Here is a 23,685-nt window from a genome sequence, read left to right as displayed (position 1 = left end):
CTGGCTCCAGTGTTACACAGGAGCCAGCTAGCAGGCGTAGTGCGTGCACGTCTTTTGATTGGATTACCAATATTGAGAGGCAGGTCCTATGGGCAGATCTAGGAAACTGAATTTGATAAACAAATTAATTTGCGTACTACTAAGCTGTTTTTTCAACCCACAATGGCGGAAGGAGGAGAAGATATCGATTTGGTCGAGGATATAATTATAACGCCATTCTCAAGACGAACTTTTCAAGAAAAGTTAGACATTGTAAGGAGAGGTCGCCCGACACTACAAAGCCTGTCACAGGCGGGAAAGGGGTTCCAACTACGAGCGCTATCAATGGCTCACAGGCTCCGAGAAGCACTGCAAACTGTACTGCTGGGAATGCCTATTATTTGCAAGTGATCGATTTGGTGTTTGGAGCCACACTGGCTTTGCAAACTTGAGTTGTCTAACCAAGGCAGCAACGAGACACCAAAGTACGGCTGGGCACTTACAAGCAATGGTGCTTTTGAAAACTTTTGGGGACACCGGAGTGGATCTACAGCTCAACGAACAAGTGCGCAGGGCAACGGAGCTGCACAATGAAAATGTGAAGGGAAATATTGAAAAGACTCATTGATTGTGTCATGTTTTTGGGTAAACACTGTTTACCCAAAAATTTCAATTTGTCAATTTCAAGGTGACGCAACGCCTGGTTATACTGCGTTTCTGTCTAAATGTATAGTGTCTAGAGCCATGGCATCATAATGATGGTAATAAGAGGTGGATTAATTCGGGTGGGACTGTGTAGTACCTCACTGAAGGCCCAGGCCCCAGGCCCACGGCACGCCACTGGTAGCAACTGTGATTGGATATGATTCATGACAACCAACCACAACCACACATCTGAGAGAATATTAAAACATAAAGGAACCCGGTTTATCCTGTTTTCTGTGTGTAAATATCACCTGTCTGCATAAAACCCAAATAATCAAAAACAAACACATAAGTAAACAAACAAAACAACAAAGAATACACTGTACAGAATTAAAAATATTTATCACTCATCACAATATTCACTTTCTCATGCCAGGAATGGGGCATGATGGGAATGAGGAAACAGACAGGATATGCCAGTGGCTGTGTCCTCTGTAATGGCTGACCCACACTGTTGTGAAACAGGGATGAAAGTTCACCTCTTAGACAGCATTACAAAATAACAAACCAAAGAAATGATGCTATTTACTTTTTTAGAAAAGAACGGGAAAATAATATACATCAAATGATGTATGCCTGTGTGTGTATGTGTATGTTTATCTGCCTATCATCATGCATAAACATACACTCACAGACATACAAGCACACGCACACATGCTATGCATACACACAGTCACATATAACTAAGGCCAGTTTTGAGGAAGAAAACAAACTAAATTTCTCTTAACACAATGTTGATTCAGTAATGGCTAAATCTACTGTGCGTGACCTGATTCTGCAGAGTTATGTGTATCCCCTTTGGATACAGCAATGCACCCTCTCTTTCTCAGTCCCACAGTAGCATCCCCCAATGCCTTCAGTAATTTTGCTGCCATCCTGACGGTCTATGCACTCAAGTAGCAGGAAAAGGAAGGAAGAGTGAGCTCCTTCCTGTGTCCCAAAAGTTCTACTTATTGGGCATTTGTTACAAACCAAAAAAAAACACCAAATGTGTTTTCAGTGCCTTTTACTCAAGTGAGTAGAGGTGCAGCTCCTGGTATGGGTTAGAGTTCATGTTTTCTTTTATTCCTCTGTAGTATTTGCACCATGTCCTCCTGTTTGGGTGCTCTCCATACTACCTTTTCCCTCCTCCTGCCTCACTTGCTCCCATTATTGGTGTTTGAACAACTGCTCTCTCCCCGGGAGAGCACATGGTTCTCCTGTCCCCCCCCTGGCCTGCCCTCCAAGGGGAACACACTATTAGCCAGCATCCTCTGGGAGCCCTCCAGGTGGTTGGCTGCAATGTGGTGGCTGCTATGGGAGCTGAGCTTGGGGCTGGCTTTTCCCAGGAGCCTCTGGGAGGGGTTGGTGCCTAAGCCATCATGGAGGTGCTCCTCCTCGTCTGTGTCAGCGTCAATGAACTTACTAATGGAAGCGTCGTGGAATGTGAAGACTGTGGGGATCAGGGTCTCATGGGGTGGGGTCCTGCTGCTGGCGGTGGTGTAGACAGACACCTCAGGACTCATGAAGGAGTGGTCAGAGAGGGCGGAGCTATCTGAGAGGGCCCCACCCCCTGGACCCTGTGCTGAGAAGGAGAAGGAGGGGCCCGCGCCGCCACCTTTGAAGTTGACCTTGAGTGAGCGGTTCTTGAGAGGGTTACTGAAGCGCAGGCCACGGGGGCTGTCAGGGAGGCCGCACTTGGAGCCTCGTCCTCCAGGGAGCTTGCTAGCAGTGTGAGGGCCGTCCATGGCCTCATCCTCCAGGGTGATCTCAAGCACGGGGTTGGCGCTAACCCTCCCTGGTACACTGGTGCTGGGGCTGTGGGAGAAGCGGGCGCTTTCGGTGAAGTCGGCAGCGCAGCTCATGAAGCTGTCAATACTGGACATGCTCCTCATGTCTGTGGTTGGGGCAGGCTCCATGGGGATGCTTCCCATCTCTATCTCATCTCTCTTCTTGGCTGCTTTAGATAAAGGTGCCTTGTCCTTGTTGTTAAGGTTAGGTTGAGATTGGGTCTTGGCCATCTTGTTGTACATCTCCTCCAGTTTCTGAGCGTTGAGGTGCTGTGGGCTTCCAGGAAGGGCTTTGTCTGGTGAGCTGGGCTCCAGAGACTTGGCGGAACCCGTCTCTGAGGTAGTCCGCTTGGGAGTCCCTTTCCTGTAGCTGGGAGACAGGTGGTTGCCCTGCAACTTCCCCATGTTCTCTCCATTATTTTCTACCACTACGTCCATGAGCTCGACGCTGCGTGCGAACGCCTCCTTCATGTTCATGGAAACGATGCTGCCGTTTCTCTTGGCTTTCTCCAGGGCCTCCCGCCTCTTGATGGCCTTTTCCTGCCTCTTCTGCTCCTTGTAGAACTCTGAGAAGTTGTTGACGATGATAGGGATGGGCAAGGCTATCACCAACACTCCAGCTATGCAGCACAGACCCCCAATAATCTTGCCCAATAAAGTCTTTGGGTATATGTCGCCATACCCCACCGTAGTCATAGTAATGGTGGCCCACCAGAAGGAGGCAGGGATGCTTTTAAACTTAGTGTCCTCTTCGTCCTTCTCAGCGAAGAAGACGAGACTGGAGAAGATCATGATGCCCATGGCCAAGAAGAGGATGAGCAGGCCCAGCTCATTGTAACTCCTCCTCAGGGTGAAGCCCAGAGACTGGAGCCCTGTGGAATGCCTGGCTAGCTTCAGAATACGCAGAATACGCATTATTCGGAAGATCTGCACCACCCTCCGGACGTTCTGGAACTGTAGAACACTCTTATTGGACTCAGTCAGGAAGATGGTGACGTAGTAGGGCAGGATGGCCAGCAGGTCAATGATGTTCAGCGGACCCTTGAAGAACTTCCACTTGCTTGGCGAGGAGATGAAGCGGAGCAAATACTCCATTGTGAACCAGGCGATGCACACCGCCTCCACGTGAGCCAGCTGAGGGTTGTCTGTCACCTGGCCAAACTCGTCTATGTCCTGCAGCTCCGGGAGGGTGTTCAGAGACAAGGCAATAGTTGACAGCACGATAAAGAGGATGGAGATGATGGCCAGGACCTGTTGAAACACAACCAAGACAACACGCATCAGTCAAACTTCAGTGCAATGACATGTTGAACATTAATGCCAGAGCATTTCAAGGCCTTTTAGTCTGGATCCAACTATGCGATAAAACAACTTTCAAAGATGCTTTAAATATCCTAAGTACGGCTCCAGCAAATAATAACAGTCATTATGTAAAGCTGACGCCTGAAAAATATGATTAATTCATGACCCACTTAGCTCTCTGACTAATTTCTCCTGAACATTATGAAAAGGCTACTGTTCTATCAGGACTAGCGGGTTTTTAAAGAGAAAAAAATCTCAAAGATAAATATCATCTAGATGGCCTAGTCATTCAAGTCTGACCAAAATAATGTTTAGAATGTCAGTGCCATTCCTTTTAAAAACGTGAACCAAAATACTAGTTTCCCTGGTAACCCACTTTCTTTGCCACCAAATGTTGTATTTTCTGTGGATTGTGATTGACAGAACACACACCATGAGATGAGGGTGCACATTGATCCTCAGATAGTGTGTGTGTATTACCAGCGTTCCCTATCACAGTAGGAGGGTGTGATGGCTGTCAGCTGGCTGTCAGCTGGCTGTCAGCTGCTATCTCTTCAGCTATGAGTTGTGGTGTGCTATATCCCTGCCAAATGTGTGCCCTTGTTCCTATCCTGCTTTATGCCTCTTCTCAGTCCCTCCTCATCTGCCTCTCTCCTTCAGACTGACTCCCTCAGACTTATTGTCCTAGTTCTTCTACAAAGCACCTTGCAAAGTGAGTGTACTACTAGCAGACTACTAGAGACATAGATTCACAGCACAGTCTGCAACTCCACTGCATGATGAGAGCATTTGGACCTGTAAGAAGGTCACAGGGAACAGGATGATGAGTACTACATGCTGAGTACATCAGGATCTGGATAAGGTATTTTGGATTAACAGAGTGCATTCAGGGCCGTGTGTACCCTGCTTGTGGCACACCTATTATTTCTCTACCAGCCAGTGTGTGTCAATCCAACACAAGGTCACGGTGGAGGCTGTGACCCTATCCATGTCCCAGGTCAGTGCAGTGCAGGATTACTCCCTGGCAGTGCTCAGCATTCATTAACTTTAATTAATCCTGGCAGGTGAGGTGCCTGCAAACCCACCCTGGCCTTTAGGGAGAGGCTGAGAAAGAGAGAGAGATAGGGAGAGTCTGAGAGAGAGAGCGAGAGAGAGACAAAGAGAGACAACGGGAGACAAAGAGACAAAGAAAGACAAAGAGAGGTAGAGACAAACTGGACTAAAGCGTTTCAGCATCATTTTGATGCCCAAGTTAAAAGAGAGTGAATTAAAGGCCAGACAAGAGTTTAAACTCAATCAGGGCCACCCCTAACATGTCCTTTGTCTAGTCAGGATCCTGAGGGACCAGAGTGATGGATGAAAATCTACAAACACATTAGATCCAAAGTGGATTTGCTCCCATGAAAGATTCACTCAACCAATCACCATTAATGACTCAAGTTTCAAGTGTAAACTGCACATTACATATTTGCAAGGACAAATAACTTTGAATATGCAGTATGTCACCATATCCTTATATTTCCATTGTGTTTACAAGGATACTGTGTAGTGTTTGTGGTTCTTGTGTATTGAACTGACACACCTAAACGTACACACATTGGTTGTTAGGCATACTATACATCATACATGACTAAGTGCACATTACGCCTGACATCCAGACATGCAATACTGTAACTCTGCCAGTGGGACAAACATAAACAACTTTTCACAATGACTTTCCAAAACTTTCCACACAATTTCACACATTACACACTATATCACGTGAATGGTAACACCTTTAAAGGTGTTATACTACCATGAAATAAAACAGGAATATCTGCTTGTCCTACTGAAAGATTAATCTAACCTGCTCGCGGTGTCTAGTCTAGATGTTTATCTCTCACACAAACATACTCAGTGTTGGGTTACAAAGCAGGGATGGGGAGAGCTCACGATTGGTTAAAACAGACCATGGACCATGTAAAGGCACAGAGCCAGCTCCAGCGCTGCTCCCCACACACTGAGAATCCAGATAAATTATATCAACTACAATCCGAGCAGCACAGTGTGATGTGAATGGGAACTGCATGCACTCACATGCTCATCTCTCTGGCTAGTGTGTGTGAGTAGAGTAGCGTACTAGGGAACACAGAGCTCTTGGCTCCCGAGCCCTTGCTCCAAAATGGACCTTTGAGGAGAGGCAGCTGTAACACTCAGGAATATGTGCACGGATGGTGGAGTCTCACCTGGACGGGAGTCCTCGACTGGATGTTGAACTAGATGCGGATGTAAAACTAGCAGGAAGGACGTCAGTGCAACCTGGACGTCTTGGGGAGAGCATCCATCTCAGAGTTACATCCAGCATCCAGCTTAGCAACCAGCTGAGTTACATCCATCATCCAGCTCAGCAACCAGCTGAGTTACATCCATCATCCAGCTCAGCAACCAGCTGAGTTACATCCATCATCCAGCTCAGAGTTACATCCAGCATCCAGCTCAGAGATACATTCAGCATCCAGCTCAGAGATACATTCAGCATCCAGCTCAGAGTTACATCCAGCATCCAGCTCAGAGATACATCCAGCATCCAGCTCAGAGATACATTCAGCATCCAGCTCAGAGATACATTCAGCATCCAGCTCAGAGATACATTCAGCATCCAGCTCAGAGATACAGCCAGCATCCAGCTCAGAGATACAGCCAGCATCCAGCTCAGAGATACATCCAGTATCCAGCTCAGAGATACATCCAGCATCCAGCTCAGAGATACATTCAGCATCCAGCTCAGAGTTACATCCAGCATCCAGCTCAGAGATACATTCAGCATCCAGCTCAGAGATACATCCAGCATCCAGCTCAGAGATACATCCAGCATCCAGCTCAGAGATACATCCAGCATCCAGCTCAGAGATACATTCAGCATCCAGCTCAGAGTTACATCCAGCATCCAGCTCAGAGATACATTCAGCATCCAGCTCAGAGATACATCCAGCATCCAGCTCAGAGATATATTCAGCATCCAGCTCAGAGTTACATCCATCATCCAGCTCAGAGATACATCCAGCATCCAGCTCAGAGATACATTCAGCATCCAGCTCAGAGTTACATCCAGCATCCAGCTCAGAGATACATTCAGCATCCAGCTCAGAGATACACCCAGCATCCAGCTCAGAGATACATCCAGCATCCAGCTCAGAGTTACATCCAGCATCCAGCTCAGAGTTACATCCAGCATCCAGCTCAGAGTTACATCCAGCATCCAGCTCAGAGATACATCCAGCATCCAGCTCAGAGTTTCATCCAGCATCCAGCTCAGAGATACATCCAGCATCCAGCTCAGAGTTACATCCAGCATCCAGCTCAGAGATACATCCAGCATCCAGCTCAGAGTTTCATCCAGCATCCAGCTCAGAGTTACATCCAGCATCCAGCTCAGCGTTGCATCCAGCATCCAGCTCAGCGTTGCATCCAGCATCCAGCTCAGCGTTGCATCCAGCATCCAGCTCAGCGTTGCATCCAGCATCCAGCTCAGAGTTGCATCCAGGGAAAGGGGATACATAGTCAGTTGCACAACTGAATGCATTCAACCGAAATCTATCTTCCACATTTAAACCAACCACTCTGAATCAGAGAGGTGGGGGGGGGGGGGGGGGGGGGGGGGGCTGCCTTAATCAACGTCCACGTTAGATTTTCCCACCTTTCTGGCTTGGGGATTCCAACACTCTTAACCGCTAGGCTACCTGCCAGCATCCAGCTCAGAGTTACATCCAGCATCCAGCTCAGAGTTACATCCAGTGTGTGCTAGCTAGCTAGCAAAACTAGCCAGACCCAGCTAACACGGCTTGACATACCAAGTTTTGACCTTCACCCTCTCTCTGCCATCAGGTGAGTATGAAGTAATTATCAGCAACTGTCTATATAAGGGAGGGGCAACTCCATTCCTCGGGGGCCTGATTGGTGTCATACTTTCCCCCCAGCCATATAGCTAACACGCCTGATTAAACTAATTGCATTCTAAACAGAAAACCATGATTAGTTGATTATTCGGAGTCGGGTGTGTCACTAATCAGGCCCCCAAGGACTGGAGCCGTCCATCCCTGTTCTATATAGTTTAGGTAGCTATAGCGCCCAAAGCAACTCTGGACCTCGAAGCCAGTTCCACTGCTTTTTTTCATTGTTCCCCTCTAATCGGGGACTGATTTAGACCTCAGACACCAGGTGGGTGCAATTAGTTATCAGGTAGAACAGAAAACCAGCAGGCTCCTGATCTATAGCTGGTCCTTCCCTCTACCTAATAATGGAAGAGATGAAAGGAGAAGGGCACAGTATGGTATCTGAGTCGATCATCATGAACTTCATGTAATTACATGACTAATACAGTAAGTTAAAATTAGCCTTTTTATAGGTATGGATATGCTTCACCAGCATCCTTTCCTGCTCATTGAAATGCAGACGTAGGCTATACTCTTCAATTGTGAACACAACTATTGTTACGACAATTGGCATACTCTACGAATGTATACAAACTGTTACAAGACTGTAACTGATTGAGGTTTAGGGGAGGGTTATGGTGATGCCCCTCTACTGTGGGACTTCAGTTAAAGAGCAGGCAGAGGCAGAGATTCTGTTCAGCTTAAGTCTTTATAGATTCAGGTAATGGAGATGATACATGGCAGGGAATGATTGACAGTAGTTGACATGTGATTCGTCTTGAATTGAGACTTGATTGGCTTTGTATGGAGTATGGCTTATCTAAAAGGAGACACAGAAAGGTGCAAATAATAAAGGGCAATAACATCAGTGAACATACATCATTAATTGGCTGTTAATGGCAATAATAAATGACACTATATCAATGCAATAAGCATATAAAATGCGTAAAGCTAACATGGGTAACGCAGCAGTTAACAATGAATGGCCAGAAAGGGTGTGGCATGGTAGGCAGAAGCCAGATATTTTATTTATCAATGGCTTCATAGCATAGCATGGCAAGCAAACAAACAATATAAGCTAACAAAAATAGCAGGCCTAGTTAACATAACAAAGGCAATGCACAACAAGTGCAAAAAACATGTATATATTTTATTATTTTCCCCTAACCCTTCCACTCCTCCCCTATTGGAGTAAAATAATGGACAACAACACTTAGGCTTCTACTTCCAGCTTATATATACTATATACTTTTTACAGACACAGTATATTTAACATTAGTTATCTTTTGTTTGTTTTTAGTCCCATCGTTCAGCTACCCTCAACCCCTCCCATCTATCTCTGAACACCATCCTGTTTTCATTTCTATTTGCCATATATTTTCCAACTGTGCTGTTTCACAAAAGTTCTGAACCTATATACATTTTACAGACACAGTATTTTTTATATTAGCTATCTTGTTATTTTTAGTCCCACCCTTTAGCTCTACTCAACCACTCCCATCTATCTCTGAACGCTATTTGCCATATATTTTTCAACTGTGCTGTGATGATTCTGTTCTGAACCTTTCTAGTCTAATAGTTTCTATAGATTTTAAATTAAAGATTTTTAAAAATCTAAGAGTAGTAGTGCAACAATTATTACAATGCGTCCATTAACACTACAAGTACCAAAGACAACAGGGCCCAGTTACCCAAAAGCATCTGAAAGGCTTTGTCTTATTCTCGTTAAGTTCATCATTAAAACCTTCGTAGGAGTATCGTTAAATCTCAGAGCCAACCCTGTTCCTGGAGAGCTGTAGGTTTTCGCTTCAACCCCAGTTGTAGCTAACCTGGTTCAGGTAATCAACCAGCTAATTATTAGAATCAGGTATGCTAGATTAGGGTTGGAATGAAAACCTACTCTCCAGGAACAGGGTTGGAGAGCCCTGACCTACAGCATGGTCAATCAAGTTACTGTTTCAGATATTTTCAGACTACTAAACAACTATTGATTTAGAGCACCGGAGAGTTACTGCAAGTTGCAAAGAAAACAGGACCTACCTCCACTATTCCAGCACCATTTCAACATTAACATTTCAACATCATCATTTTTTTTTACATAAATGTTTTATTATTTGAATTCATATGATTCATAAATACAGCATCAAATCACTTATGCTTAGTTTAATTCAGTGACAACTAAAATATTCTAAAAACAATATTTGTAAATGATTTAGTCCAATCAACGTAAACTAAATATCATGTGGCTGTCCATGGTACTGATTTGTGTGTGTGTGTGTGTGTATGTATGTTTCTGTGTGTGTCTGCGTGCATAAGTAGAAAACATGTTGACTCACCCTACTTGTAGAGAAACGCCAATGCCATCCTCTTCTCTTCTCCTCTCTCTCTTTCATTATGCCGAAACGGTCTACACTGAGTATACAAACATTAAGAACACCTACTCTTTCCATGACATAGACTGACCAGGTGAATCCAGGTGATAGCTATGATCCCTTATTAATGTCACTTGTTAAATCCACTTCTATCAGTGTAGATGAAGGGGAGGAGACAGGTTAAAGAAGGATGTTTAAGCCTTGAGACATGATTGTGTGTGTGTGTCATTCAGAGGGTAAATGGGCAAGACAAAAGATTTAAGTGCCTTTGAACGGGATATGCTCAACAGTTTCCTGTGTGTGTCAAGAATGGTCCACCACCCAAACGACATCCAGCCAACTTGACAAAACTGTGGGAAGCATTGGAGTCAACATGGGCCACCATCCCTGTGGAACGCTTTCGACACTTTGTAGGGGGGTGCAACTCAATATTAGGAAGGTGTTCCTAATGTTTGGTATACTCAGTGTATGACTCTTCCATACAGTACACGCTTTTCGTTTTTGTTGTCCTACGTTACCTGGCTAAAATGCTTGCTAACTTCCTTTTCATGGCCACCGATGAGCCAGCTAGTTAACATTAGCCTACTACATCTAGCTACATATTGAACTTCCATCCTCTCAGGCCAGGGGCACAATGTATGCATTTATGGTTCGATGAGAATCATTGTTATAATCATTGGCCAGTACGGAGAATTAAGTAAAACCATAAGTTCATAACCCTATCTCCATCCATGGCTAATTTAGGAAAGGACCCATTTTAGCTAGCTAGCCACCGGTGGACAACAACACAACGAGATGCAACGATTCCATTTTGTTTGTCAATGACATTTAGCTTTTGATGGGATGCGATTGGTGTGAAGCCAAATCACATCACTTGACACTTTTTTTTAGCTCAACGCTGATTGGCTATTGTTGCATATTTTTCATCAAGGGAGGCCAAATGCTCACCTGCTTCCCTTACATTCAATGCTACGATTCACATCAATATCATACTCTTTTTGACCAGACAGCATCAGATAGATGGGCTACACATACAGAGACAGGGGAGCGTTTATCTCGCATGCTTTCTCTGGTGAGATACATTTAGCCTTTTTCGAATTGAAGAAAAATTATGAAATACAGAGAGACAAAGGAAAGGTTACGTTGTTTAAAAAAAAAATGTCTTGGTACATTTTTTGGGGAAGCCTGGCTTCCCTTGGCAGCCATGAATACACGCCACAGTGTAACTCTGAGCTGGATGCTAGATATAACTCTGAGCTGGATGGTGGATGTAACACTACTCTGAGCTGGATGCTGGATGTAACACTACTCTGAGCTGGATGCCAGATATAACTCTGAGTTGGATGCTAGATATAACTTTGAGTTGGATGCTAGATGTAACTCTGAGCTGGATGCTAGATATAACTCTGAGTTGGATGCTAGATATAACTTTGAGTTGGATGCTAGATGTAACTCTGAGCTGGATGCTAGATGTAACTCTGAGCTGGATGCTAGATGTAACTCTGAGTTGGATGCTAGATGTAACTCTGAGTTGGATGCTAGATGTAACTCTGAGCTGGATGCTAGATGTAACTCTGAGCTGGATGCTAGATGTAACTCTGAGCTGGATGCTAGATGTAACTCTGAGCTGGATGCTAGATATAACTCTGAGTTGGATGCTAGATATAACTCTGAGTTGGATGCTAGATGTAACTCTGAGTTGGATGCTAGATGTAACTCTGAGCTGGATGCTAGATGTAACTCTGAGCTGGATGCTAGATGTAACTCTGAGCTGGATGCTAGATGTAACTCTGAGTTGGATGCTAGATGTAACTCTGAGTTGGATGCTAGATGTAACTCTGAGTTGGATGCTAGATGTAACTCTGAGCTGGATGCTAGATGTAACTCTGAGCTGGATGCTAGATGTAACTCTGAGCTGGATGCTAGATGTAACTCTGAGCTGGATGCTAGATATAACTCTGAGCTGGATGCTGGATGTAAACACTACTCTGAGCTGGATGCTAGATGTAACACTACTCTGAGCTGGATGCTAGATGTAACACTACTCTGAGCTGGATGCTAGATATAACTCTGAGCTGGATGCTGGATGTAAACACTACTCTGAGCTGGATGCTGGATGTAACACTACTCTGAGCTGGGTGCAAGATATAACTCTGAGCTGGATGCTAGATGTAACTCTGAGCTGGATGCTAGATGTAACTCTGAGCTGGATGCTAGATGTAACTCTGAGCTGGATGCTAGATGTAACTCTGAGCTGGATGCTAGATATAACTCTGAGCTGGATGCTAGATATAACTCTGAGCTGGATCCTAGATGTAACACTACTCTGAGCTGGATGCTAGATGTAACTCTACTCTGAGCTGGATGCCAGATATAACTCTGGGCTGGATGCTGGATGTAACACTACTCTGAGCTGGATGCTAGATGTAACACTACTCTGAGCTGGATGCCAGATGTAACTCTGAGCTGGATGCCAGATATAACTCTGAGCTGGATGCTAGATGTAACACTACTCTGAGCTGGATGCCAGATATAACTCTGAGCTGGATGCTAGATGTAACACTACTCTGAGCTGGATGCTAGATGTAACTCTGAGCTGGATACTGGATGCTCTCCACAAGACGTCCAGGTCACTATGCCGTATGGCTCGTTTTACTTCTGCATCCCACTCAACATCCACTCCAGGGCTCCCCCTGGAGGGGGACGTCCATGTGCTCTAGTGTCCGTCTTCCTCAGTGTTACAGCCCCTACTGCCTTTGAGGGGAACTCACGCTCATCAGATCCTGGCTAATGTGGCCTGATGAGCAGACAGGGCTGTAGCAGCGTGCCTAATGAAGTGTGCTTGTAAGGTGGACATGCGGAGCAGTGGTGAAAGAACCGCAGGGTTGAATGTGTCTCTGGTGTCTGAGTCTTACGTAAACAGGAAATGAGATGGGAGATCTCCATGTCCTCACTTTCAGTCGTTAGGAGTGAATGATGAGGTAACAGAGCCTGCTGATCCACTGCCATCCACTAATACAGCTATTCCCAAACTGAGGTACGCGCAATGCCGTTGGGGGTACCCCAAATAAAAATGTGATTCACATTTTCAAACAGACCATTTAGATTTTCCAACGGGACTATACATTTGGAGGATGTTTTTTTCTCGCCTGAGTAGCCTCGTTTCACTGCCAAAAATCTAATTAAACCATCTAGTGTTCAGCGAAATAACAACACAATGTCAAATACAGGTAGCCTAGTCAAATAATTATTAACATTCAATCACATTAACAGTTACTCTCTCGCGGAAATTCCACAAACGGTTCGTATGTAGCCAAACGAAGCTGCTGCTCATTCCGTTTGCTCAAAAATTGATAAATGGTTAAAAAAAAGTAAGGCCTGCGTCCATAGAGACACATACCAGCTCTTCTGGTAGTACTGCTACTACCAGCAGTACTACATCTGCACTGTTTCACGACGCATCAGTGACATGGCAGGAGGTGTTTTGAAACAATTACCAGTGAATTATATGTGTTACAGCTGGATGAGTCAACAGACATGGCGGGCCTGGCACAGCTCCTGGTATATATCCGTTATGTTTATGGGGGGTCAATTAATTAAGGAAGACATCCTCTTCTGCAAACCACTGGAAACCAGGACAACAGGAGAGGATATTTTTAAAGTACTGGACAGCTTTATGACATCAAATGGACTTTGGTGGTCAAGATGTGTTGGTATCTGTACTGATGGCGCAAAAGCCATGACAGGGAGACATAGTGAAGTGGTAACACGCATGCAAGCAGTTGCTCCCGACGCCACTTGGGTACACTGCAGCATCCACCCAGAGGCTCTTGCTGCCAAGTGAATGCCTGACAGCTTGAAAGACGTTTTGGCTATTACAGTGAAAATGGTTAACTTTGTTAAAGCAAGGCCCCTGAACTCTCAAGTATTTTCTGCATTATGCACTGATATGGCCAGCGACCATGTAACGCTTTTACACCATACAGAAGTGCGCTGTTTATCAAGGGGCAAAGTATTGATAAGTTTTTTTTAAATTGAGAGACAAACTTAAAGTTTTCTTTACTGACCATAATTTTCACTTGTCTGACCGCTTGCATGATGACGAGTTTCTCACATAACTGGCCTATCTGGGCGATGTTTTTTCTCACCTGAATGAGCTGAATCTAAGATTACAGGGACTCTCTGCAACTATTTTCAATGTGCGGGACAAAATTGAGGCTATGATTAAGAAGTTGGAGCTCTTCTCTGTCTGCATTAACAAGGACAACACACAGGTGTTTCCATCAATGTATGTTTTTTGTATGCAAATGACCTCAAGCTTATGGACAATGTCAAACGTGATATAGTGAAGCACCTGAGTGAGCTGGGTGCGCAATTACGCAGGTACTTTCCCGAAACAGACGACACAAACAACTGGATTCGTTAACCATTTCACGCCTTGCCTCCAGTCCAGTTACTGATATAGAACAAGAGAGACTCATCAGAATTGCAACAAGCGGTTCTGTGAAAATTGAATTTAATCAGAAGCCACTGCCAGATTTGTGGATAGGGCTGCGCTCAGCGTATCCTGCCTTGGCAAATCGGCTGTTAAGACACTGATGCCCTTTGCAACCATGTACTTATGTGAGAGTGGATTCTTGGCCCTCACTAGCATGAACACTAAATACAGGCACAGACTGTGTGTGGGAAATTATTTAAGACTGAACAAATAAGGTTTTATATGTAAGATGGCTAAATAAAGAGCAAAATTATTGATTATTATTATATTATTATTTGTGCCCTGGTTCTATAACAGCTCTTTCTCACTTCCCACGAGCCGGATTGTGACAAACTCACACTTATGTTTAATAAATGTATTGTATAGTGTGTGTGTGGCAGGCTCACAATGATGGCAAAAAACAACATTGTAGAGTGCGCTGACCCTGGTGCTAGAGGGGGTACAGCTGGAGGTTGAATGTTTGAAGGGGTACGGGACTATAAAAAGTTTGGGAACCACTGCGCTAACACATCTGGCCTATATTCACATACAATACACGACACACATTCATTCAAGTGAGGTATAGACACATTCATTCCTGTACACTTGTGTGCATACCACACACAGTACATGTCTATAAATTCAGTACAATACATACACACACACATACACACATGCAATCTCCCCCACTTTGACTACACATAATCCTGTTTCAGTAATAGAGTGGTAAGGAGGAGCTCCGCAGACCCTCCGTGTCCGGAAGTAATTTAGCCGTTCAATGTAGTCCTTGGCGCTCTGTAGAGTTGCTATTTTCTTGAGTTTTTTCATGTCAATTAACTTTTGACATTCCTGGATTATTCATTATATTAATAAAGTCTAATATAATCAACAAATCAGTGATTCTTGAAAGATGGGACAATCTCTACTGTTTCTTATTAATAACATAGACCAAAGTATCAGCTATTACACCACGTAATGGAACAACCCTTTAATTCTTACATTTTTTCATAATATGCAACTAACTGGATTTATGTCAACTCTGTCAGACACCATAAAAGACATTTCATTTTTACATGTATTGTCCAAAAAGTGTTAAAGACCTTGATTGTTTAATTCTAACATTATTCAAATATGTAATACAAATCTCCAAACTTCTTCTTGTTTCATTTTATAGCACTATATAATGCTCCAGGGCTAATTTCGTTAGCATTTTGACATTTATTTTCTAGATTTAGAAATAAAACAACATTTATAAAGCAAACATTATCCCTTCCATCTACAGCAAATACGTCAATAGTTTAAGCATGTTTCAGAACAGTGATAAAAAAAAATCTCAGAATATTGAAAAATATATCTTAAGGGGTTTTAACGGGGTTAGCCATCAGTGATGGAGTTGACAAGCCACTGACGGAGTTGACAACAAAATACTCAAAACAGACATTTTTGCCTTTAAAAATAAAAGTTAATTACACACATTTGTAAAATATAGACAATTATTAGTTTGAAAATCCCCAATAAAAACAAAACCATTCTGTTAGATTTTTCAGCACTCTGACAGAGTTGACAAGCACTTCACTGTTTATTTACGAAGTATGTGACGAATAAAATTGGATTTGAGTTTTACAGAGTTGATATAAATTGCATTTTTCTTCTTCATTCAAGTGGTATAAAAAATATACATTTATTTTTCCGTAGTTGCTTCATGACTCTAAAACACTAAATGTATATCCTATCAGGGAGATGGAGTTGACAGTTTATGGTTGTGACAATGGGGATTTCAATATATATATTTTTATTCTATCAAAAGTAGAGAACTTGAGTGGTCTTGTTGCACTACATGTAATGGCTACATGAAATAAGGGTGCTTAAGGTGTAGCAGTCCCTACTCACTCTTGATTCATTTTGGATTTTAGACAAATCTGACGGAGTTCACAAAATCTCTGGACATAATCTTTTTGGGAATCACAGTTTGGAGATAAATATTATTTGAAGTCAGAAAGGGCTATTTCAAGAAACTACACAAGATAATTTTTCAGTTAACATTCATTATTGCAATTTGTCAAATTTTTAAAGACTTGATTTATTTATTTTTGATTGTTTTGGAGGGTTTGAAATTGCGATCCTTTGCTCCAGACAAGGGCATTTCCCGGGCATAGAGCCAACATGGAAATTAATAATATAGAAAATATTTAGAAAATTCCAAAAGCAAATCATTCCCCTTATAAAATTTCCCTAAATATAATTTTTCAGCCCAAATTGTCAGGCCTGCTCCCGCTCCCCCTCTCTGGCGCTTGAGGGTGCCAGGCTGCCCATCATTACGCACACCTTTCACTATTGTTATGCACATCAGTGCTTCATTGGACTCACCTGGACTCCATCACTTTATTGATTGCCTCCTCTTTATCTGTCTATTCCACAGTGATCCCTGTGTCAGTATTAATGTCATTATGTTTCCCCTGTCCAGACGGTATCCTTGTTTCATCCCTGTGTAGGCATTAATGTTGTTATGTTTCCCTTGTCCAGACGCTGTCCGTGTCTTGTTTCATGTCTGTTATTTATTAAATATTCACTCGCTGTACTTGCTTCTCATCTCCCAGCCTGTCCTCACAGAATGCTGACACTAATATTGGAAGCATCAGGGAGTTTTTTGTTTTGGTTGGTGACGTCGGGTCCGCTGCCGAAGGAATTGGGGATACCTTTGCTGGCTCGTCAGGCTTCCATGCCTTAACTGACTAGAGGTTTTCTTTCATCGGTTGGCTTGGCAGGCTCCCATTCCATATCATGCCTCAGCCGGCTCGTCAGGCTCCCACGCCTCAGCCCGGCTCCCACGCCTCAGCCGGTTCGTTGGGCTCCCACGCCTCAGCCGGCTCGTCCTCATCCTATGCCTCGGTCGGCCCGTCAGTGCATTCAAAAAGTATTCAGACCCTTTGAATTTTTACACATTTTGTTATGTTACAGCCTTATTCTAAAATGGATTAAGTTGTTGTTTTCCCCTCATCAATCTACACACAATACCCATAATGACAAAGCAAAACAGGTTTTAAGATTTTTTTTTGCAAATACATTTTTAAAAAACGGAATCATCACATTTACACATGTTTTCGGACCCTTTACTCAGTATTTTGTTTAATCACCTTTGGCAGCGATTACAGACTCAAGGCTTATTGGGTATTCCGCTACAAGCTTGGCACACCTGTATTTGGGGAGTTTCTCCCATTCTTCTCTGCAGATCCTCTCAAGCTCTGTCAGGTTGGATGGGGAGCCTCGCTGCACAGCTATTTTCAGGTCTCTCCAGAGATGTTTGATCGAGTTCAAGTCCAGGCTCTGGCTGGGCCACTCAAGGACATTCAAAGACTTGTCCCAAAACCACTCCTGTATTGTCTTGGCTGTGTGCTTAGAGTTGTTGTCCTGTTGGAAGGTGAACCTTCTCCCCAGTCTGAGGTCCTGAGCGCTCTGGAGCAGGTTTTCATCAAGGATATTTCTGTACTTTGCTCCATAAATTCTTCAATCGATCTTGACTTGTATGCCCAGCCCCTGTCACTGAAAAACATCCTCATAACATGTGCCACCACCATGCTTCACCGTAGGGATGGTGCCAGGTTTCTTCCAGACTTGACACTTGGCATTCAGGCCAAAGAGTTCAATCTTGGTTTCATTAGACCAGAGAATCTTGTTTCTCATGGTCTGAGAGTCTTAAGGTGCCTTTCGGTAAACTCCAAGCAGGTTTTCATGTGCCTTTTACTGAGGAGTGGCTTCTATCTGGCCACTCTACCATAAAGGCCTGATTGGTGGAGTGCTGCAGAGATGGTTGTCCTTCTGGAATGTTCTCCTGGGTATTGTGTGTAGATTGATGAGGGGAAAACAACCATTTAATACATTTTAGAATAAGGCTGTAACATAACAAAATGTGTAATTCTTGGCCACGTCCCTGACCAAGGCCCTTCTTCCCCGATTGTTCAGTTTGGCCAGGTGGACAGCTCTAGGAAGAGTATTGGTGGTTACAAACTTCTTCCATTTAAGAATGATGGAGGCCACTGTGTTCTTGGGGACCTTCAATGCTGCAGACATTTTTGGTACCCTTCCCCATATCTGTGCATGCACTGTCAACTGTGGGACCTTATATAGACAGTTATGTGCCTTTCCAAATCATGTCTAATCAATTGAATTTACCACAGGTGCACTCCAATCAAGTTGTAGAAACATCTCAAAGATGATCAATGGAAACAGGATGCCCCTGAACTCAATTTCGAGTCTCATAGTAAATGGTTATTTCTGTTTTTTATTTTTAATACATTTGCAAACATTTCTAAAAACCTGTTTTTGCTTTGTCATTATGGTATTATGTGTAGATTGACGAGGATTTGTATTTATTTAATCCATTTTGGAATAAGGATGTAACATAACAAAATGTGGAAAAAGGGAAGGGGTCTGAATACTTTACGAATGCACTGTATATCCCATTGAGCAAAGCGGGTAGAGGCTGCCCATTGTCACAGTTCCAAGACCAGTTAGAAATGTCCAGCTAACCCTAAGCCGTTGACGCCGGTGTATCTCAAAACTTAACTTGGATCCGCACTAAGTAGCAATGATAACCTTCACCACCGTTGTCTTACGACAGACAATTAATAATTGTCAAGTTTCTTTCCATTGAATTTCTTAGCTACATGATTGTATAACTATCAAAGGAGTTTTAATGTTGAAGGTGCAGTATTTATGAAGTTTGGCAATGAGGACGACAACTAGCATAGTTCAGCTAGCCAGCTAGTTTAGCTAGAGGTACTGGATACAATGACGAGATTCTTGTCTCCACCCTAACAATGGGAAACGTCAACTGCCTGTATTCAATGGAGAGTGAGATGCTGTGCTAGCCTCATGAATATGCATAGCCGTCTCGAATTTCAACAGCGACAGCTCTGATATCGTTTTTTTTTCTACTAAATTTTCATCTTGACTAAATTCGACACTCGCATTGCCCCCCATACAAAAACTCTTCACTTGCTTAATAATTTATGATCTTCTTCACGTGGACAGATTCTGGTTTAGCCAGGGAAAACCAGGGAAATAGAGCTCAGGACAGGATTTAACTGAGTGCACATGCACACTAGGGTAAATCAGGAGAATGATATGAGTTTTTTATGTTCTGATATTAGGAGCTTGGGCAGGGCAGGTTATAGGTAGGGCAGGTTATAGGTACTGGAGGGGAGAATAAATATAATAGGATTGTATTGCTCTATAAAGCCTGCTATAGGATGGGATGTTTTCTATTTCTCTTTTTTATGGGCCTGTCTCCTGGGCCACAGAGAGTAAGAATTCAGTTGCACTGCGCTTTATCTGCACTGCGCCATTTCACCACCTGATCTTGTCTGTAGAGGGAACTCTCTCTCTCTCTCTCTCTCTCTCTCTCTCTCCTCTCTCTCTCTCTCTCTCTCTCTCTCTCTCTCTCTCTCTCTCTCTCTCTCTCTCTCTCTCTCTCTCTCTCTCTCTCTCTCTCTCTCTCTCTCTCTCTCTCTCTCTCTCTCTCTCTCTCTCTCTCTCTCTCTCTCTCTCTCTCTCTCTCTCTCTCTCTCTCTCTCTCTCTCTCTCTCTCTCTCTCTTCTCTCTCTCTCTCTCTCTCTCTCGGCGACCCACATGGGGACGCCGTCCCTGTCACTTTGGCACGGCTTCAGGTGTGTTACTGAGTGTCTTATCGATTGGATGGTTGAGCATGGCGTACTTCTTAATAAAGGTATGTTTATTCAAGTAAAGACGCTTTTCAGTCAACAAGGTTAACGATTTCGAATGTACAGCCGTTTATTCCTAATGAGCTATTGGAGCGCGAGTTATTGTGGTTTGGGAATTTTGCAAGTTTAATTAAAATTGGGTTGGGTTAAGTCCCTTGGGTTAAGTCAAGTTGGGTTACAAACACCCGGCTCTGAAACAGGTTATGTCGTTTAGGCGACAGGTGTTTGTGTTTTTGGACTCACCGAGCAGACTTTGATCGTTTAAAGTCAAGAATGACAACAGACTGCAAATGGCTTATGCTAGTACGGGTAGTCAATGGTGTTTTGAGTGTGGGGATGTTGGCCATAAGTGACATGCTTGCCCGAAAAAAGGAGAAGGCGGAGGGGAGGGACACAGGTGGTCCTCGTAACGCCTGGGCCCAGTAATGTAGGGAGAGGTGGGCCGACAGCGCAGAGCAGCCAACACGCACCTGTTGCTGAGGAACAAGTTGTTTGTGTTGAGGGTACTGAGTTACAGCTTGTACCAGAGGGGAACTTAGCGTCTGATGTGCAGCAGAAAAATATGTTGTAGGAGGTAAGGACGGATCTGGGAGCTATTTCCCCAGACTGTGAGGAGATGCCCTGTATGAGTATGGGGTACAGGAGGGGGTTCAGGTAGAGCTAGTCTCCCAGGGCAAGTGGTAGGGATGCCCCGGTACGAGTGATGGGGTGCAAGTGGGAGTGTTGAGAGGGGATGTTACAGAGGGGAGTCAGGGGTCTAAGAATCAGGAGAAGGATATGGACATTTCTGATAACCCAGTTTCCCTCAAAATGGCGCCGGAAAGAAGACTGACGTTTTACGTGTCCCCAACCGATTGTGTTTTTTTTTCTTCGTTTATTTGCATTTTTTGTTACTTGTTTTTTACTTATTTTGTACATCATGTTGCCGCTACACCGTCTGTCACATACTGCCGATGAATACTGGCAAGACTCGCAGACCTCAGCTACGAGCTCCTCAGTATGCAAGATGATTGGATCCCGCTCCTCATGCTCCTGCTCCGCATCAGATGATCAGCTTGTGCTTGACCATGTTAGTTTTGTTGATGATGTGGACACCAAGGAACTTGAAGCTCCTCAACCGGCTCCAATGCAGGCCCCGTCCAATGCGAATTGGGGCGTGCTCGGCCCTCTTTTTCCTGTAGTCAACACTCATCGCGTTGATCTTGATCATGTTTGAGGGAGAGGTTGTTGTTCCTGGCACCAAACGGCCAGTTCCTCTGACCTCCTCCCTATATGCTGGTGCTCGTCGTGTCGGGTGAGCTTGCCTACCACTGTTGCGTCATCTGGCAAACTTATGATGGTGTTGGGTCATGGCCTGGCTTTGCATCATAGTGAACAGGGAGTACAGGAGGGGGGGCTGACACGCACTCCCTGAGTTCCCCTGTGTTGAGGATAGCGGCGTGCAGATGTGTTTGTTACATACCCTCACCACCTGTGGTCGGCCCGTCAGGAAGTCCATGATCCCAGTTTGCAGGAGGAGGTGTTGTCCAGGGTCCGTAGCTTTATTGATGAGCTTTGAGGCCACTATGGTGTTGAACCTGAGCTGTAGTCATGAATAGCATTCTCACATAGAGTGTTTCTTTTGTCCAGGTGGGAAAGGGCGTGTGATGTCAATAGAATTGCATCATCTGTGGATCTGTTGGCGCTATGCAAATTAGAGTGGGTCTAACGGTTCTGGGATAATGGTGGGGATGTGAGCCATGACCAGCCTTTCAAAGCACTTCATGGCTACAAACTGAGTGCTACGGGTCGGTAGTCATGTAGGCGGGATTACCTTATGTTCTTGGGCACAGCACTATGGTGGTCTGCTTAACGAGGTTGTATTCAGATCGGACAGGGAGAGGTTAAAATGTGCGTGAGACACTTCCAGTTTGGTCATACGCGTGCTCTCAGTAACGTCCTAGAAAATCCCGTCTGGCCTGCGGCTTGGGAATGTTGACCTGTTTAAAGTCTTACACAAATCGGCTGCGGAGGAGCGTGATCACACAGTCCGTCCGACAGCTGGTGCTCTCATGCATATTTCAGTGCCATTTGCCTCGAAGCAACCATTTAAAAGTAGTTTTAGCTCGTCCTGGAATAGGCTTGTGTAACTGGCGCATCTTGGCTTTTGCTTCTCTTTGTAGTCTGTGGATGGTTGCAAGCCTTGCCACATCCGAGTGAGCGTCAGAGCTGTGTAGCACAATTTGATCTAGTTCTGTATTGATGCTGTGATGGTTTGTCGGAGGGCATAGCAAATTCTTTATAAGCTCCGTGTTGAGTCACGCTCCTTGAAGGAAGCAGCTCTAGCTTTATCTCAGTGGGATGTGCCTGTAAATCCCATTGCTTCTGTTGGGTATATTACTACGTCACTGTGGGGACTAACATCTTGATGAGAGCAAATTGACTTGATGTATGTTCTCCTTAATGCTATCAGGAGGAATCCCAAACTATTACGTCTGTGCTAGCAAAACGTCGCTGTCTTTAGCATCTACTTCCATCTGACCACGTTGTTTATTGCTCTAGTCACGGGTGCTTCCCTCTTTAATTTTACCTTTGTAAGCATGAATCAGGAGGATATAATAATGGTCCTATTTGCCAAATAGAGGGGAGAGCTTTGTATTTCTCTCTGTTGTGTGATTAAAGGTGTCCAGAGTTTTTTCCCCCTCTGTTGCGACATTTCATGCTTAAGAAATTTGTAAAACGCATTGAACTTTTCTGCATTAAAGTACCCAGGCTACTAGGAGCGCCCGCCTCTGGTGAGTGTTTTCTTCTTTGCTTATGCGGAATACAGGCTCATTCACTGCAATCATAGTGCCAACCCTGACTGTGGTGGTATGTAAACAGCTCTGACAAAATACCGATGAAAACTCCTCTAGGTTGTAGTGTGGTCTACCGCTTATCATCGAGATACTCATGATATAGTTTGAGACTCTTAGAGATCATGCACCACTGTTATTTACAAGCTACATAGCGCGCTGCCCCTGTCCTTACCAGACGCCGCTGTTCTATCCTGCCAGTACAAGCGTATAACCATCCATCTGTATGTTATATGTCGTCCGTTCAGACACGACTCCGGAAGCATTAAGATATTACATTTTATGTAATGTACCGTTGGTAGTGTGCGCGGGTAGTGTCATGCTAGTTTTATTCTGCAGAAGATTGACATGTTGTCAAGCAGAGATGTGAAGGAAGTGTGGGGAGTATTTGTCGATCGCGAAAAGCTACGAAAATTTCCATCAGATAGTCTCCGTATCCTTCGGTTGGCCCATTTTTTCTTCACGCAAATCACAGGGATCTGGGCCTTTCTGTGGGGTCCCGTAAAAGCATATATCGTGTCGCAGCTGCTCTCAGACTCGTTAAATGGGAAAGAAGGATTCTGCAGTCAGTGGTCGTAATCAAGTTCCTGATGTCCGAAATTATTTCCGGTCATAA

The 23,685-nt window shown here is 44.2% G+C and overlaps 1 protein-coding gene across 1 annotated transcript; it reads right to left on the bottom strand.

Annotated features, from left to right (window-relative positions):
- Positions 1-1,820: 1,820 nt before the first annotated feature.
- Positions 1,821-7,293, bottom strand: LOC120064776 (potassium voltage-gated channel subfamily B member 1-like). Its single transcript, XM_039015381.1, has 5 exons — positions 7,153-7,293; positions 6,193-6,925; positions 5,832-5,922; positions 4,841-4,859; positions 1,821-3,704 (listed from the first exon to the last, which is right to left on the bottom strand). Exons 1-5 carry the CDS (start codon positions 7,291-7,293, stop codon positions 1,821-1,823), a joined length of 2,868 nt encoding a protein of 955 aa, XP_038871309.1.
- Between the last annotated feature and the right edge of the window lie 16,392 nt (positions 7,294-23,685).

The sequence above is a fragment of the Salvelinus namaycush genome, chromosome 20, assembly GCF_016432855.1.
Source record: "Salvelinus namaycush isolate Seneca chromosome 20, SaNama_1.0, whole genome shotgun sequence".
NCBI classification, from domain to species: domain Eukaryota; kingdom Metazoa; phylum Chordata; class Actinopteri; order Salmoniformes; family Salmonidae; genus Salvelinus; species Salvelinus namaycush.
Note: the sequence above shows the minus strand (reverse complement) of the source record. Positions and strands in the feature narration are given on the sequence as shown.